General features: G+C 51.4%; 3 protein-coding genes across 3 annotated transcripts; 2 read left to right on the forward strand and 1 right to left on the reverse strand.

Annotated features, from left to right (window-relative positions):
• Positions 1-335: 335 nt before the first annotated feature.
• On the reverse strand, positions 336-3,468 carry CGCA056_v000337 (uncharacterized protein; the record flags this gene model as incomplete). Its single annotated transcript, XM_037315598.1, has 4 exons — positions 336-839; positions 917-1,950; positions 2,011-3,029; positions 3,101-3,468. 4 exons carry the CDS (start codon positions 3,466-3,468, stop codon positions 336-338), a joined length of 2,925 nt encoding a protein of 974 aa, XP_037186286.1.
• Positions 3,469-6,348: 2,880 nt separating this feature from the next.
• Positions 6,349-8,227, forward strand: STL1-9 (Sugar transporter STL1; the record flags this gene model as incomplete). The annotated part of the gene is made up of 5 exons (XM_037315599.1): positions 6,349-6,448; positions 6,521-7,348; positions 7,418-7,811; positions 7,863-7,957; positions 8,013-8,227. The coding sequence occupies 5 exons, from the start codon at positions 6,349-6,351 to the stop codon at positions 8,225-8,227; spliced, it is 1,632 nt and encodes a 543-aa protein (XP_037186293.1).
• A 2,163-nt stretch (positions 8,228-10,390) lies between these two features.
• Positions 10,391-10,845, forward strand: CGCA056_v000339 (uncharacterized protein; the record flags this gene model as incomplete). Its single annotated transcript, XM_037315600.1, has 5 exons — positions 10,391-10,489; positions 10,543-10,566; positions 10,627-10,722; positions 10,772-10,783; positions 10,837-10,845. 5 exons carry the CDS (start codon positions 10,391-10,393, stop codon positions 10,843-10,845), a joined length of 240 nt encoding a protein of 79 aa, XP_037186292.1.
• Between the last annotated feature and the right edge of the window lie 1,411 nt (positions 10,846-12,256).

Below are 12,256 nucleotides of genomic sequence, written 5' to 3' on the forward strand. Positions count from 1 at the left end.
TATTCTAGTAAGCGTCTCAGCGGTCGCTATTCCAAACAATGAAATCATGCAATCATGAATAGAGGACCGATTGCCACTGATGCAGGTCACGAAACTTGCTACTGCACGAAGATTGATGATAATGCTGTTGGTGTTCTCTATCTACTAATGTGTGTCTGATGAACCATGCTCCCGCTTTACCACCGTTATGTGGTATATTGCTGGCCCACGACCAGAAATCACCTGAATATTACGCTGCTGTCTGCAGCAAAGCAAGTCCTTCGATGTCCATACTAACCCCAATATTCGCCAAACGACCTTCCAAATATGAGAACCAGGCCTTCCAACCGAACGCCTTACCAAAAGTGAGCCTGCGCAACTGGTCTCTTTCCAATCGCCTTGCTAGATGTCGCCTTTGTGTCTCTCACAATCTTGGCAGCAAGCTGGTTGAAGCCTGCCTTCGAGATGCCGTAGACTTGTCCTCCAGTATCGTCACCCATGATCGAGGGAGCAGGAGAGGAGTAGCCAGAGGTGTTTCCGCGGGTTTTGCCACGTTTGTGTGGGGGTAGATTCTGCTTGCGTTGTACAGAGTTGTTCATATCGACGTTGGTATCTCCGTCCAAAAGAGAGGGAATGGCCAGCCCCGAGCTGCTGCCAACGTGGTTGACGAAGACTCCCGCTGGGACATGCAGAGAAGTGTCGTCGAGGGTCACGTATCCGCGGTTGACCTCCGAAAGAGGGGATTCGGCTGAGTAGAAGGAGGTGGTGAACGATGCCTGCCGCCGAATCTCCCTGGGCGTCGGGGTGTTCAAAGCCTGGTCGGCGTCTCCATCAAGACCTCCGTCGTCGACAACGATGCTCTATCATCGCACTTGTTAGTCTTGTCATCTTCCAACTTCCCAACGTTGTCCTTTTTGCTTTTCAGGTAAAGATTCACCTTGCGCATATCAATGTCGCCAGTAGCGGCATAGAAAAGATCGGCAGTTGTCTGAGTCCATGGGTGGGGGCTGTGCTGATTGTGGTGCAGCCACTCCTTGCGCGACTCCGCAGGAGATTGCACCCAACTACCAAAATATTGGGTTTGGACAGCGCCAGACTCGGGATCTTTCCTGTGCAGCACTCTTCGGCGTTGGTCCTTGTCGAAGGCCATGTAGGGCGTAAAGCTGTCCCAGTCCACTTTGTTTTCCCAGACGATGTTCTTTCTAAGATCTTGCTCATGAAAAGCGTCGGCATCATCTGGGTCAGCCGCTGCCATGACCTGCTCTTGAAGCAGCTCGCTGTCCAGCTTTCTCTGCTCTTCAGTCATGAATAGACGAGCATTCTTCGGGTCCAGAATTGTCAAGTCAGACGTGGCCTTGATGGGCAGGAACGGAACATGAAGGCTCTCAACAGGAGCATCGCAGGGGTCAGGTCTGAAGCACACGCCAGTTCCCTCTCTTTCTCCCTCAAAGAACTTGGATCGGAGAATGTACTCGCGAATGTTAATGGCACAACGAATGTCGGAGAAGGAGATCTCGAAGCTTCCGTCATCGGAACAGGCGAAGTGAGTGATTGTATCAGCGAAGTTGTTGGACATTCCTGCGAACTCCAGAATAGTCTGCAAGTGTATGACCGGAAAATCAGTGACAGACAGGCAGCGAGTACAGCCCTCACCTAGACGAGCCTGCAACGCATCGCTCAAGGGGAAGGAGTCGGTGGAGGGCATCGTCAGGCGGGCTCTGACAGATGTGGACTCGACGCAGAATCCGAATTCGCGGCATCGATTGAAGCGGTAGAAGTCCATCGCATCCTCGGGATCGGCGAACTCGATGCAAGCAAGATTGTTGCGAGCCTCACCTCTGCCCATCGTCACCGTATGAGCCTTCAGAATCTTACCACCTCGGACGTGTTCGAGAATTCGCTGAACGTGAGTCCCGTCGGGAAGACCTGACATGATGACCCTGCGAGATGCAACATCTGGGATGCCATCCTCTGTCATTAGCTTCTGCCTGTTGTGTTGGCGCATAAACCGAATCCCATAAGTAAACATACCGGGAGTGTGACCGGTGCTTCGAGCTCCCTGGTGATTGCGGATGGCCTGAGCTTTCTGGAACTCAGAGATCCAGAGCTGGTCAGAGTCGGGACTCCAATCAAGTCCGCTAATGTTCTTTGGAGGACTTGCGAGGTCGTCGGAGGGGCTTTTGGGCTCGGCGGTGTGCGACTCCGTGGTTGACTGAGGCGTCAGTGACTCTTCCCGCTGCAACTTGGGGTTGGAGGGGGTCATGATAGGCAAGGTCTGGGGGCTTTGTGTATCTGCTGGGTCGTCATCGAGAAGGTCTTTGGAAGCATGATGGGGCTGGGGAGTTGAGGGTGCTCTGATGGGGGAGACGATGAAGGGGGTTCCGATCTCGCTCTGAGACACGTTCAGCTGACTTCCAGAGGCGCTCATGTCGGCAGCACCGTCAAAAGAGATCAAAAGCTCCGGATTGACCTCCTTTCCGGATTGATGCTCCTGCTTACCGCCATGTGGAAACAGATCCATAGCGGCGAACTCGGGAATATCCTGAGGATTCTTGGCAAGATGGTCGGCAGCGAAGAGTTGAATCTCCTTGATGCGTTGCGTTTTGTCGAGAACCTGACGTTGCAGGGTGTGAACCATGTTTTCAAGAGGCCTGACGCTCTTCTGAGACCCATCCAACTTCTTCTTGTACTCTTCAAGTTGTGGCTCCATGTCAGCCTTTTCCTCCTGAAGTCGAGCCACCTCCACATGGAGCTCTGCATTTTTCTCATCGACTTCAACAGCCTTCTTCTCGGAACCAAGTCTGCGCTTCAGCTCCTCGGCAAGCTGCTCTCTCAGTTCTCGAAGGCTCTCATCATCCTTGCGCGCCTTGAGCTTCAGCTTCTCGTTGACGGTGTCGAGATCGTCGTTCTCACGCTTCAGAGTCTCGTGACTGTGCTCGAGCTCTTTGACGCGATTGGTGAGGGATTGAATCTGATCATCTCGGGAGTCGAGACTTTGGCGAGCATCGGTGTAAGAGGAGTTGCTGGACGAGGGGGCAACACGCTCTAGCCTAGAAATTTGTTAGCCTTGAAATTCGGACCAAATGGATTGGATCGCAGATGCTGATTGCGGGTCACTTACTCCAGAGGCACGAAAGGCTGGGCACTCGGGTCAGGAGTCTTGGTCGCCTGAGGATAGTTGTCCAGGGACGAATTCTGCTTGTCTCCCGGGAGGGGCGCATCAGGCTGAGGAGGCACCGGTTGGTTGGCCTTGGAGGGGCTGTTGTCCGCAGTGTCCGATGGGCTGGTTGCGAAGTCGCCATCGGAAAGATCAATAAGGTCAGCCGGACCCAATTTCGAGGAAGGCGCAGTTGTATGGTGATTGGCAAAGTCGTCGCCAGCCTCACTGGCGTCGTCGTCGTTGAAGCCGTCGTCAGTTGAGACGTAAACGACATGATCGTCGCCGCTCTCGGCTAGGGTCAGGCTCATTCGGAAAGAGCTGCCCGCCATGATGTAGGGTGACTTGCGGGGTCAATAAAGTTGAATGTCGTGTTGTGGGTGCGAATTGCGAGTCGAAATGATGTGAGGTTGCTTCTGGAAAAACTGCCGAGAAACCAAAGTTAGTTTACGAATTTCGTAAATTTGAGGACGAGAGTGGGAAGCAAAACTGCCAGTGGCCATGGACAAGGCTTGCCTTCTGTGTAATGCGACAAATGGAGTGGAGAGTGTCCGAGTCCCGACCACGGTATTTACCAAGCCCGAGACCGTCGAGTTGACGATTGTGATGGACGAAGGTCAAGTAATGTGGTGGTTTGAGGTAGAAACGAGAGAGGGGATTTGGAGCGGAGGAGAGGGAAACGAAAGAAAGGTGTTGCCAGACTGCCACAGGAAGGCGCGTGAGATGGCTCCTTCTCAGCGGCAGCTAGGGAGCGCACCACACTGGAAGGAAAGGACGTTTCAGGGCAGGACAGTCCGCAAGACAGGTAAGGTAGGTGTTGGTGGTGGTTATTGATTTCCGACTTCCTCTGATGGGACGATGGGCAAAGGGTGAACTGGGCAACGGCTGCCAAAGCAAATCGCGTCGAGCGGTGTGAGGGAAAAATGGAAAGACCGACCTTCAATGTGATCAACTCGAGGAGGCAATTCAAGTGCAATCCAACTGAGGTCTTTCTGAAGCTGAAAATGATGCTTTGGTGTTTCTAGTAGGTTGCTTCTTGTGACGTTGTTGGGTGATGTCTGCGCGCTGAAAAGACAGGTCCAAGTTGGAGAAGAGACGGAAAGCTGGGCCGAATGGCAGGAAGAGCCGACGTCGACTCGGGGCGCTTGATGATACTCTCGACTGCTTAGGTTGCGTATCGGAAAGACTGTCGATGTTTCAGTAACGAAGGGCGGTCGCTGTACGAATATTGCTGAGGCAGGTTGAAAGAGAGGGAAGGCTGCCGGTCAGGATGAGGGCGACTTGGATGATCTACCTCGACATTTGGTGACCAAAGTGAGGCAAAGAGCAGTAGCTATCCGACGTCAGCTTGAAGTCACCCTTCGGTAGAGGAAGGGAAGAAGTTGAGGGAGAGAGAGATTGGAGGGTCCCCAAGGAAGGTTTGAGGTGTTCAGAAGGAAGAAGAAGCAGAAGAAGAGAAGGAGAGATCTCTGCCCTCCATTTCAGCTGAAGAAGACTTTCAAAAGACTTCCCCGACTGAGAAATCAAGATCATGGTGAAAATGAAATGAAATCTCTGAATGAAGCGGGAGCTTGCCTCAGATCAAGTTTGGAAAGGTGAGAGATATCTGTCGAGGCTTGGGGCAGGCGAATCTTGGAAACTCGACAGTATCCGACTGCCAAAATCAAAATGATATCACGCACGTTCAGAGCCAATGGCCTTTGGGTTTCAGATGGGAATCCCAATGTCCTTGCCCGACTGGCACGAGGGAAGATTCCAAACAGCTGGGATGTCAGTCACTCGGTGGACATTGGGCATGGAGGGAGATCATATGCTATCGAGGGATGGTGAACTCGTGACTTGTGATAGTGAAGACCAGCTTGGAGCCCTGAGCTGCGTGAGATCCAGACGGAGAATACCATCTCATTGACAACTTTGCATCTTTTGAGGTATTGAGCAAGTCTGGGTGATCAACCTGGGCGTGAAGGAGTCTGGCAGTACTTGCATGAAGGATCCTTACATGTCCAAACATGCAAGTGTTGCTCCTGAAAGACATTCAACTGCAGCTGCATACCTAGAGTCTCAGCATCCAGGCAGAGATGGTTGATAGGCCAAAGAAAGAAAGGCTTGTCTCGGGAAACTTCTCTCTGCCCCTTTTATTAAGGTACCTCCCTTTGAGATATGCGCCTAACCGGTCCATCCCAGATGACTCTATCTTCCACTTTGCATGTCAAAGGAGGGACAACAAAATCTCTGCCCATCCAAAAGTGGACTGCATCAGTCAATCTTATGCTGTCTCACGCCCCGCTACTTTGGGGACAAGGGTGAGCACCGCCGCCTTCTGGAACCTAGTCTCAGGAATCCCCACGATGCTGCTGTCGAAAAAGGGGCTCACACTCAGCAAACTCTCATAAATGTCCTCGTCAGTTACTACGAATTGAGTTTGAATGCCGCTAATGAGGATAACCGCATCACGTAGTAGAATCCTCATCTTCCGACCCCTTCCTAGGGGAGTAGTGTGGTGGCTTCTAGGTGCGAGATCGTCCGCTTTCGAAGACGTCAGTCAAGTGAAAGTCCAATTCCAAACGCAGGTATATGGCAGTTTCATACGGTTTGATTGTGCAGCCTTTGTGCGTATCGAGCAATCTTCAGCAGGGACACTCTTCATCCATGCGGGCTGTGATGTGAGAGCCGAAGTGCTCGTCTCGAGGGACAGACACACATGACTTGCTTAGACGAACGCTATGCTTTCAATGGTAACATCGGTTGCGTGTCCCCACATCCCCCACGATTTGCATTGGTCGGATTGTTTCGAATCCATGTGTTTCCCCTGACAGAGCGAGCACCATGAGGATGAGCCTTTACCAGGCATCACTCAGAAGACAGAAGAGGATTGGCAGGCATCATCGAAGTAATTGACGATGGCATGTTCCTAGCCCCAGAATGAAGCCACTTTCATACCCCGTGGGGTTTCCCCGCGTCGAGATAATTCGTAAGAACGGTCAAGTATTCGATCCATAGGTGACGTAGTCAACACATCTGTGTCTGGCAGTGCAGTTTGTTCAACATCAAGGCGAGGAAGCGAGGTGGGATGCCGGCATTTCGAACCACGTATATAATGTCTGATCTCAACTAAACCTTCTTGTTCAGCTGTGCACAGATTAACATTTTCCTAGTGTGTTCATCGACTGCCTTCAACCTTATTTCACACCTGAATCTCGGACGGCGCAAAGATGGATCAACGACACAAATGGATGGTCACCGCGAGATTCGAGCAGCGCGCCCTTCTCATCGCAGTCAACTGTCTTGCGGGAATGTCAATCTTCTTCTTCGGTACGTAATTCATCTAACTTACAGCACCACGAGAATACCTCAGTGGCCAAGGACTGACATGCGGCTGCACAGGTTATGACCAAGGAATGATGGGCGGCGTTAACAACGCAAAGCACTACATCGACCTCATGCGATTCGGCTACGTCGACGATGACGGTGTTCCCGTAGTCACCGATACTCTTCTCCAAGGCGGCATCATGTCAGTCTTCTATCTCGGCACCCTTGTTGGCTGTACGGTAGGAGGCTCCATCGGCGACCGCTTCGGAAGAATCAAGACCATCGCCATCGGTGCGCTGTGGGGCATCTTTGGCGCCTCCCTCCAGTGCTCATCCATGAACTCGAATTGGATGATCGGCTCCCGGCTCGTCAATGGAATCGGCACTGGTATTCTGAACGGCATTGTGCCGGTTTGGGCTTCCGAGCTGGCGGACTACACATCCAGAGGTTCCTTCATCGCTATGGAGTTTACTCTGAACATCTTTGGCGTGGTGGTTGCGTACTGGCTGGGATATGGTGTCAGCTTCATCGACAATGGAGAGTCTGCCTTTCGATGGCGGTTCCCTATCGCATTCCAGATCATCCCATTGCTGTTTCTACTTTTTGGATGCTTCCTCTTCCCGGAATCTCCTCGTTGGCTCTGCAAGGTCGACAGACACGATGAGGCGTTGTACATCTTGCAAAGACTGCGAGGGACTGGTAATGGCATCGCCGAAGCCGAGTTGTCTGACATCCAAGACGTCCTTCGGCTTGAATATTCATCCGAAGGAACGGGATACCACCACATGCTTTTCGGTCTCAAGTCAGGCAAGCTCCACACCGGCCGAAGGGTGCAGCTGGTCATTTGGCTTCAAATCATCCAGTGCTGGACTGGTATTGCAGGAATCACCATGTACGGCCCGAGTATGCATTTCCCCCGTCCCCAATGCAACCTTCTGCATTGACTATGTTACTGACGTTCTTGACCAACAGCCATCTTCCACATCGCCGGTTTCGGTCCGCAAAAGGCTCTCTGGGTTTCAGGCCTGAACAACATCTTCTACATGTTCGCCACGCTCATCTGTGTCTTCACCATCGACAACATCGGTCGCCGTTGGACACTATACTGGGGCTCGACTGCGCAGGCACTATCCATGTTCCTCGTGGGTGGTCTTTCTCGCGGGGGCCTCAATGCCAGAGCCAGCGGGAACTTGGATGCTGCGAGCAGCTGGGGAGCAGCAGCGGCTTCAATGGTCTTCCTCTACACAAGTATCTTCGGAGCGACATGGCTGACGGTGCCCTGGCTGTACCCCAGTGAGATCTTCCCGTTGCAGGTTCGCGCCAAGGGCAATGCCTGGGGTGTCGTTGGTTGGAGCATCGGAAATGGGTGCGCTCTCCTACTACTTTGTCTTTGACTTCTGCTGATGATGTTCTCCAGAACCCTCACGCTAGTCCTTCCGTACATCGTCGGCGCTATCAACGAAAACGCCATGTACATCTTTGCGGCTGTCAATGTGATCAGCATTCCGATCGGTGAGAACCCTTCCCGTGGCTCATGCCTCTGAATTTGTGCTAAAGTTCACCGCAGTCTGGGCCCTGTACCCTGAGTCAAATCAACGAACCCTCGAAGAGATGGACTTCCTATTTGCAGCGGATACACCTTGGACTTGGGATGCGGAGAAGAAATTCAAGGAACTCAAGGAGGAACACAGAGTGGCGGGTGCTGTACGTGCGGCTGCGGATGGCGATGTTGAGTCTAAGCTGGATGACTCCTGCGCTCATGTGGAAAAGCGTTCTGGATAGGGGTTTTGGAATTGAGCTTCTTCAAAATTGCTGGTCTTCGTACCATGATGGAGACAGTAGTCGAAAATATCACAAGTTATCTGATGAGTTCTTTGATCCGAAGGCTCAAGAGCATGCCTCTGGTCGTCTTATATCAATTTCCACAAATGATCTGACAGACCAAACCCTCCGTTGTCCTTATGCATCGCAACGTGAGAAAGTGATCTTAAGAAAGAGTCTGACACTGGGCGACTTGCGAACCGTGAGCACGTCGAGGGCGTGCGACAGTCGGCCTGCGACTTGAACATACCTAGGGCCAAAGGTAATCACCGCCATGGCTAGTGAAATCACTGAAATGGGCAAGGATGAAATCAAGATCGGTTCTGCTAAAATGATAGCTGGAATACCTAGCTGCATACCCTGGACGACAAATGTCGCGGCTTGGATTCAGTTTTCCCTCGAAACGAGGGTGCGGAGTTAGCCCATCTGGAGGGCCAGTAGGAGGATCGGCACGACAAATAACCATCCGCTCTACAATATCACCTTCCGTGCATCAGTTGGGATTTAAAAGGAAAAAGCCCTCGAACGAAAGCTATTTTGCTGGCGAAGTCTTCAATGTTTTAGGTCACACTTTCGCACGCCTAATTGCAGAGAAGCAGCTCGCCTTGGCGCATGTCCATCAGCCGACGAATTGCGACAGTCGGATATTACCATAATTTGTTCAGAATCACAGAAGTTGTCGGAGTCAGCATCGATGCAAAATTCCGGAATCCGTACGTTCGGTACAAGTGTAGGCCACACTTACTTCATTGATGCAGTACACGATTCACGCTTCTAGTGACCGTGCTCAGCTTTATGTGTTTTGAATGAGACCGCCTATTTCTCCTGTGCTATACCGACCGCATTTCCTGTAGCTATACCCTACCTTACTATCGTCACTTCTATTATTGTCTCCTCTATTGTTATCGTCGTTATCGTTTCTTTCGTCGTTATCGTTTCTTTCGTCGTTATCGTTTCTTTCGTCGTTATCGTTTCTTTCGTCGTTATCGTTTCTTTCGTCGTTATCGTTTCTTTCGTCGTTATCGTTTCTTTCGTCGTCATCGTTTCTATCGTCGTCGTCGTCATTATCGTCTCCGATAGAACCAGTTAAGTACACAGTGTGGGTGTGTGTGTGTGTTATTTTACGCCGGTGCGTCCCTCTTGCTTAGGGCAAAGGGCGTCCAGCAGTCATGTAACTAGGCTTATCGAACCAAAGAAATAAACAATTCAGAAAGAAAGGAAGCGGAGTACATGAAGCCAGATGTCAAGTGAATATGTACGCGTACGGAAGGGTGAGCGTCAAACGCTAGGTATTCCGCAGGAAATGGAGCCGCGCAGACACAGGAAACCTAGGCGGTCTCTTTCCAATCGTCTCAACTTAGGCCAGGAGTCCCTCCTCAATCTCAACAATCTAGGTGGCTCGAGTAATAGTCGTTTAGAGACACCGCTTGTCCTGGCCCACCGGAAGATCTCGACGCGCTGCGGTATTGAGGATGACGCCGATCTGGATTCCACGCCCGTCACAACATTTAATTCCTCCAATGGGATCATAAAGTACAGGCGCTGGTTCTGTTGCTGTGCCTGAGTAATGCCAGATTTCCGGGACTAATTAGTGAACCCAGCAGATTCTGAGTCGCAGATCGGTCTGGATATCCCTTGGATGCCTCGGGGGGGGGGGGGGGGGGGGGGCGTGGAGCCCAGAGCAGCATGGTAGTGCCAAGACTCGCTGACTAGCAAGCAATTCCCGCTGGAGGTGAAGTTCTGGCGGGACCGCTCAATGAAAGAGGGCGTCCTTTAGCCACAGTTGTAATTCCCGCAAGGAATCAGACTCACAAGTTGCAACAAGCTTAAATCGTGACACTGACTTTATGTGCCAATTCCACTTTTTAGACTCCTTACTATTGCACCGGGAATCTCGAATATAGTGCCCAGCCATTTACAGCCCCATACAGTCACTCACAGATTATTCTGCGGGAGCGAGACCGACGTGGTTCAAATGTACGTGACCTGATGGGGTCACTGGCATTTATCGATGTTATTTAGTCAGAGGAAAGGACGGCGCCGTCGCTTCATTCTCTTGCTGTTACATTGCTTCTCAATCATTTATTTTCCCACTTTCTCTGTACATAAACCCATCCGCCCACTATGAAGTTCTTCAGCGTTGTTTGCACCTTTGCGCTCTCGGCTCCTACCGTCTACGGAGCCTGGTGTACGTCTTACGGCATTTCGACACGGTTTGGATGCGTGAGTAAATCATATACGCGGTTCGCTCCATTTACTAAGTAATGACTGAACAGGAGAGCGGAAGAAACCAATTCTGTGTAAGTCCTGCTCAACCTAGACAGATTGATTACGCGGACATGGGGATCTCATGATGATAGTGCGATGTACCCGGCGCTCCTGTAAGCGATTACAACATTCACCGTGGTGACTGTACTCGTCCCGCTGGGAACAAGCGTAACTGTGGTGACGGTGGTGTAAGTGATATCCCCTTCAAATTTTGAGCCATCTTACTAACTTTAGTAGTATGTTTCCTGCGTAAGCTTCTGTTCGAGTCAATTTCTTGATTTTTGACGTGCTAATGATCCTAGTGCCGCTGAGTGGCTCTGAGGGAAGAATAGCAGTGACGCTGTTGATATTTTTAGGGCTTTAGACTCTTGATGTCAATATTATGAGGGGTTTAATACTCCTGTGCAGCTGGATCGCACGTAATGTGAGCTACCATAAGCAAAATCAATTCAACTATCTCTCGTCCACTTTGCCAACGTGAGCGATGAGTCTGACTGGAGATCACAGCCAAGGCAAAATTAGGCTGTGTAACTGAAGCGTCAGCTTTTATTGGAAAAATAACCGAGGCACAAACCCGGCTTCACCTATCTTGATCAATCAGAAGTGCAGATTATACGCCTGCGATATCCAGAGTGTTCCACGCGTTGTAACCGCAACCAATGATTCTATCGCTGCGGTTGCTGCGCCGCAGCTCATCGCAACGACAAGTGCCCGCCCCCCTCCTCTTGCCCTCCATGCATGTCGCCAAACCCCGCAGCACCAACTTGCTTGCCAATTTTCTTCTCGCCAGAAAGGTTTTCGTGCTATCACCGAGGACAATTCTTGTGGTTTCATTCAAAGTGGCCGACTAGGCGTCATCCGCATCACAATCGACTTCCATCCGCATCTCACCTCGGCTCGTGCCGTTTCGCACTCACCATGTCGGGTGTCGAGGCCATCAGCATGGCCTGCAACGTCATGACGGTCATCAGCTTCGGCCTGGGGACCGTCACGTCAAGCTGTGTCGCAAAATTCAAGAATCCGGCAGTTCCGACATCAATCTCGAAACGAATGCTAGACGCGTGCGAGAAACATCGACGGATGTGGAGCGATTGCTGACGGCTCAGCGGCCTGCATCCACAGAATCAGGAATCCGGCTTCGGCGTGTTGCCACTGAATGCATACAGTATGCGAAAGACGTGGAAAAAGAGATAAAAAAACACATCGCCCAGGAACGATGGATTACGAGGAGCTATCATGTCGACTTTCAGAGTAATGCGGCGGAAGCGCCGTCTTGATGAACTTCAGATCCTTCTTGAGGCCTCGCGCAGGGCTATGGACACAGCCGTGATGGTCCAGATATTCGATGAGTGCATCAGATCTGGAGACCTCAATCGCTCAACTTACGACACTCTGACTCAGGATCACAAGGAACTTTTGACCGTCTACGAACACCGGTCGCGTGCGATTGAGAACCTGATCAAGAATGTTCACGATCACATCACTGCCGAACATGCAGAGACCCGAAATATCATGTCAACGAGATTCAGTAACCTAGAGACGACCAATGCGGATGACAAAGCCTACCGGGAACGGATCAACCCGGAGACTACTGTAGCATTGCTACTCTCGCAACGGCATTGGATGACGATATACAGGAGACCTTCACTGGGCCTTCCACGCTCCCAGCCGTGGAGAGGCTTGTGCAGGCATACGACCGGACCTGCAAAACTTTATACCCAG

The sequence above is a fragment of the Colletotrichum aenigma genome (assembly GCF_013390185.1).
Source record: "Colletotrichum aenigma strain Cg56 chromosome Unknown KSG_Cg56_contig01, whole genome shotgun sequence".
Lineage (NCBI taxonomy): Eukaryota > Fungi > Ascomycota > Sordariomycetes > Glomerellales > Glomerellaceae > Colletotrichum > Colletotrichum aenigma.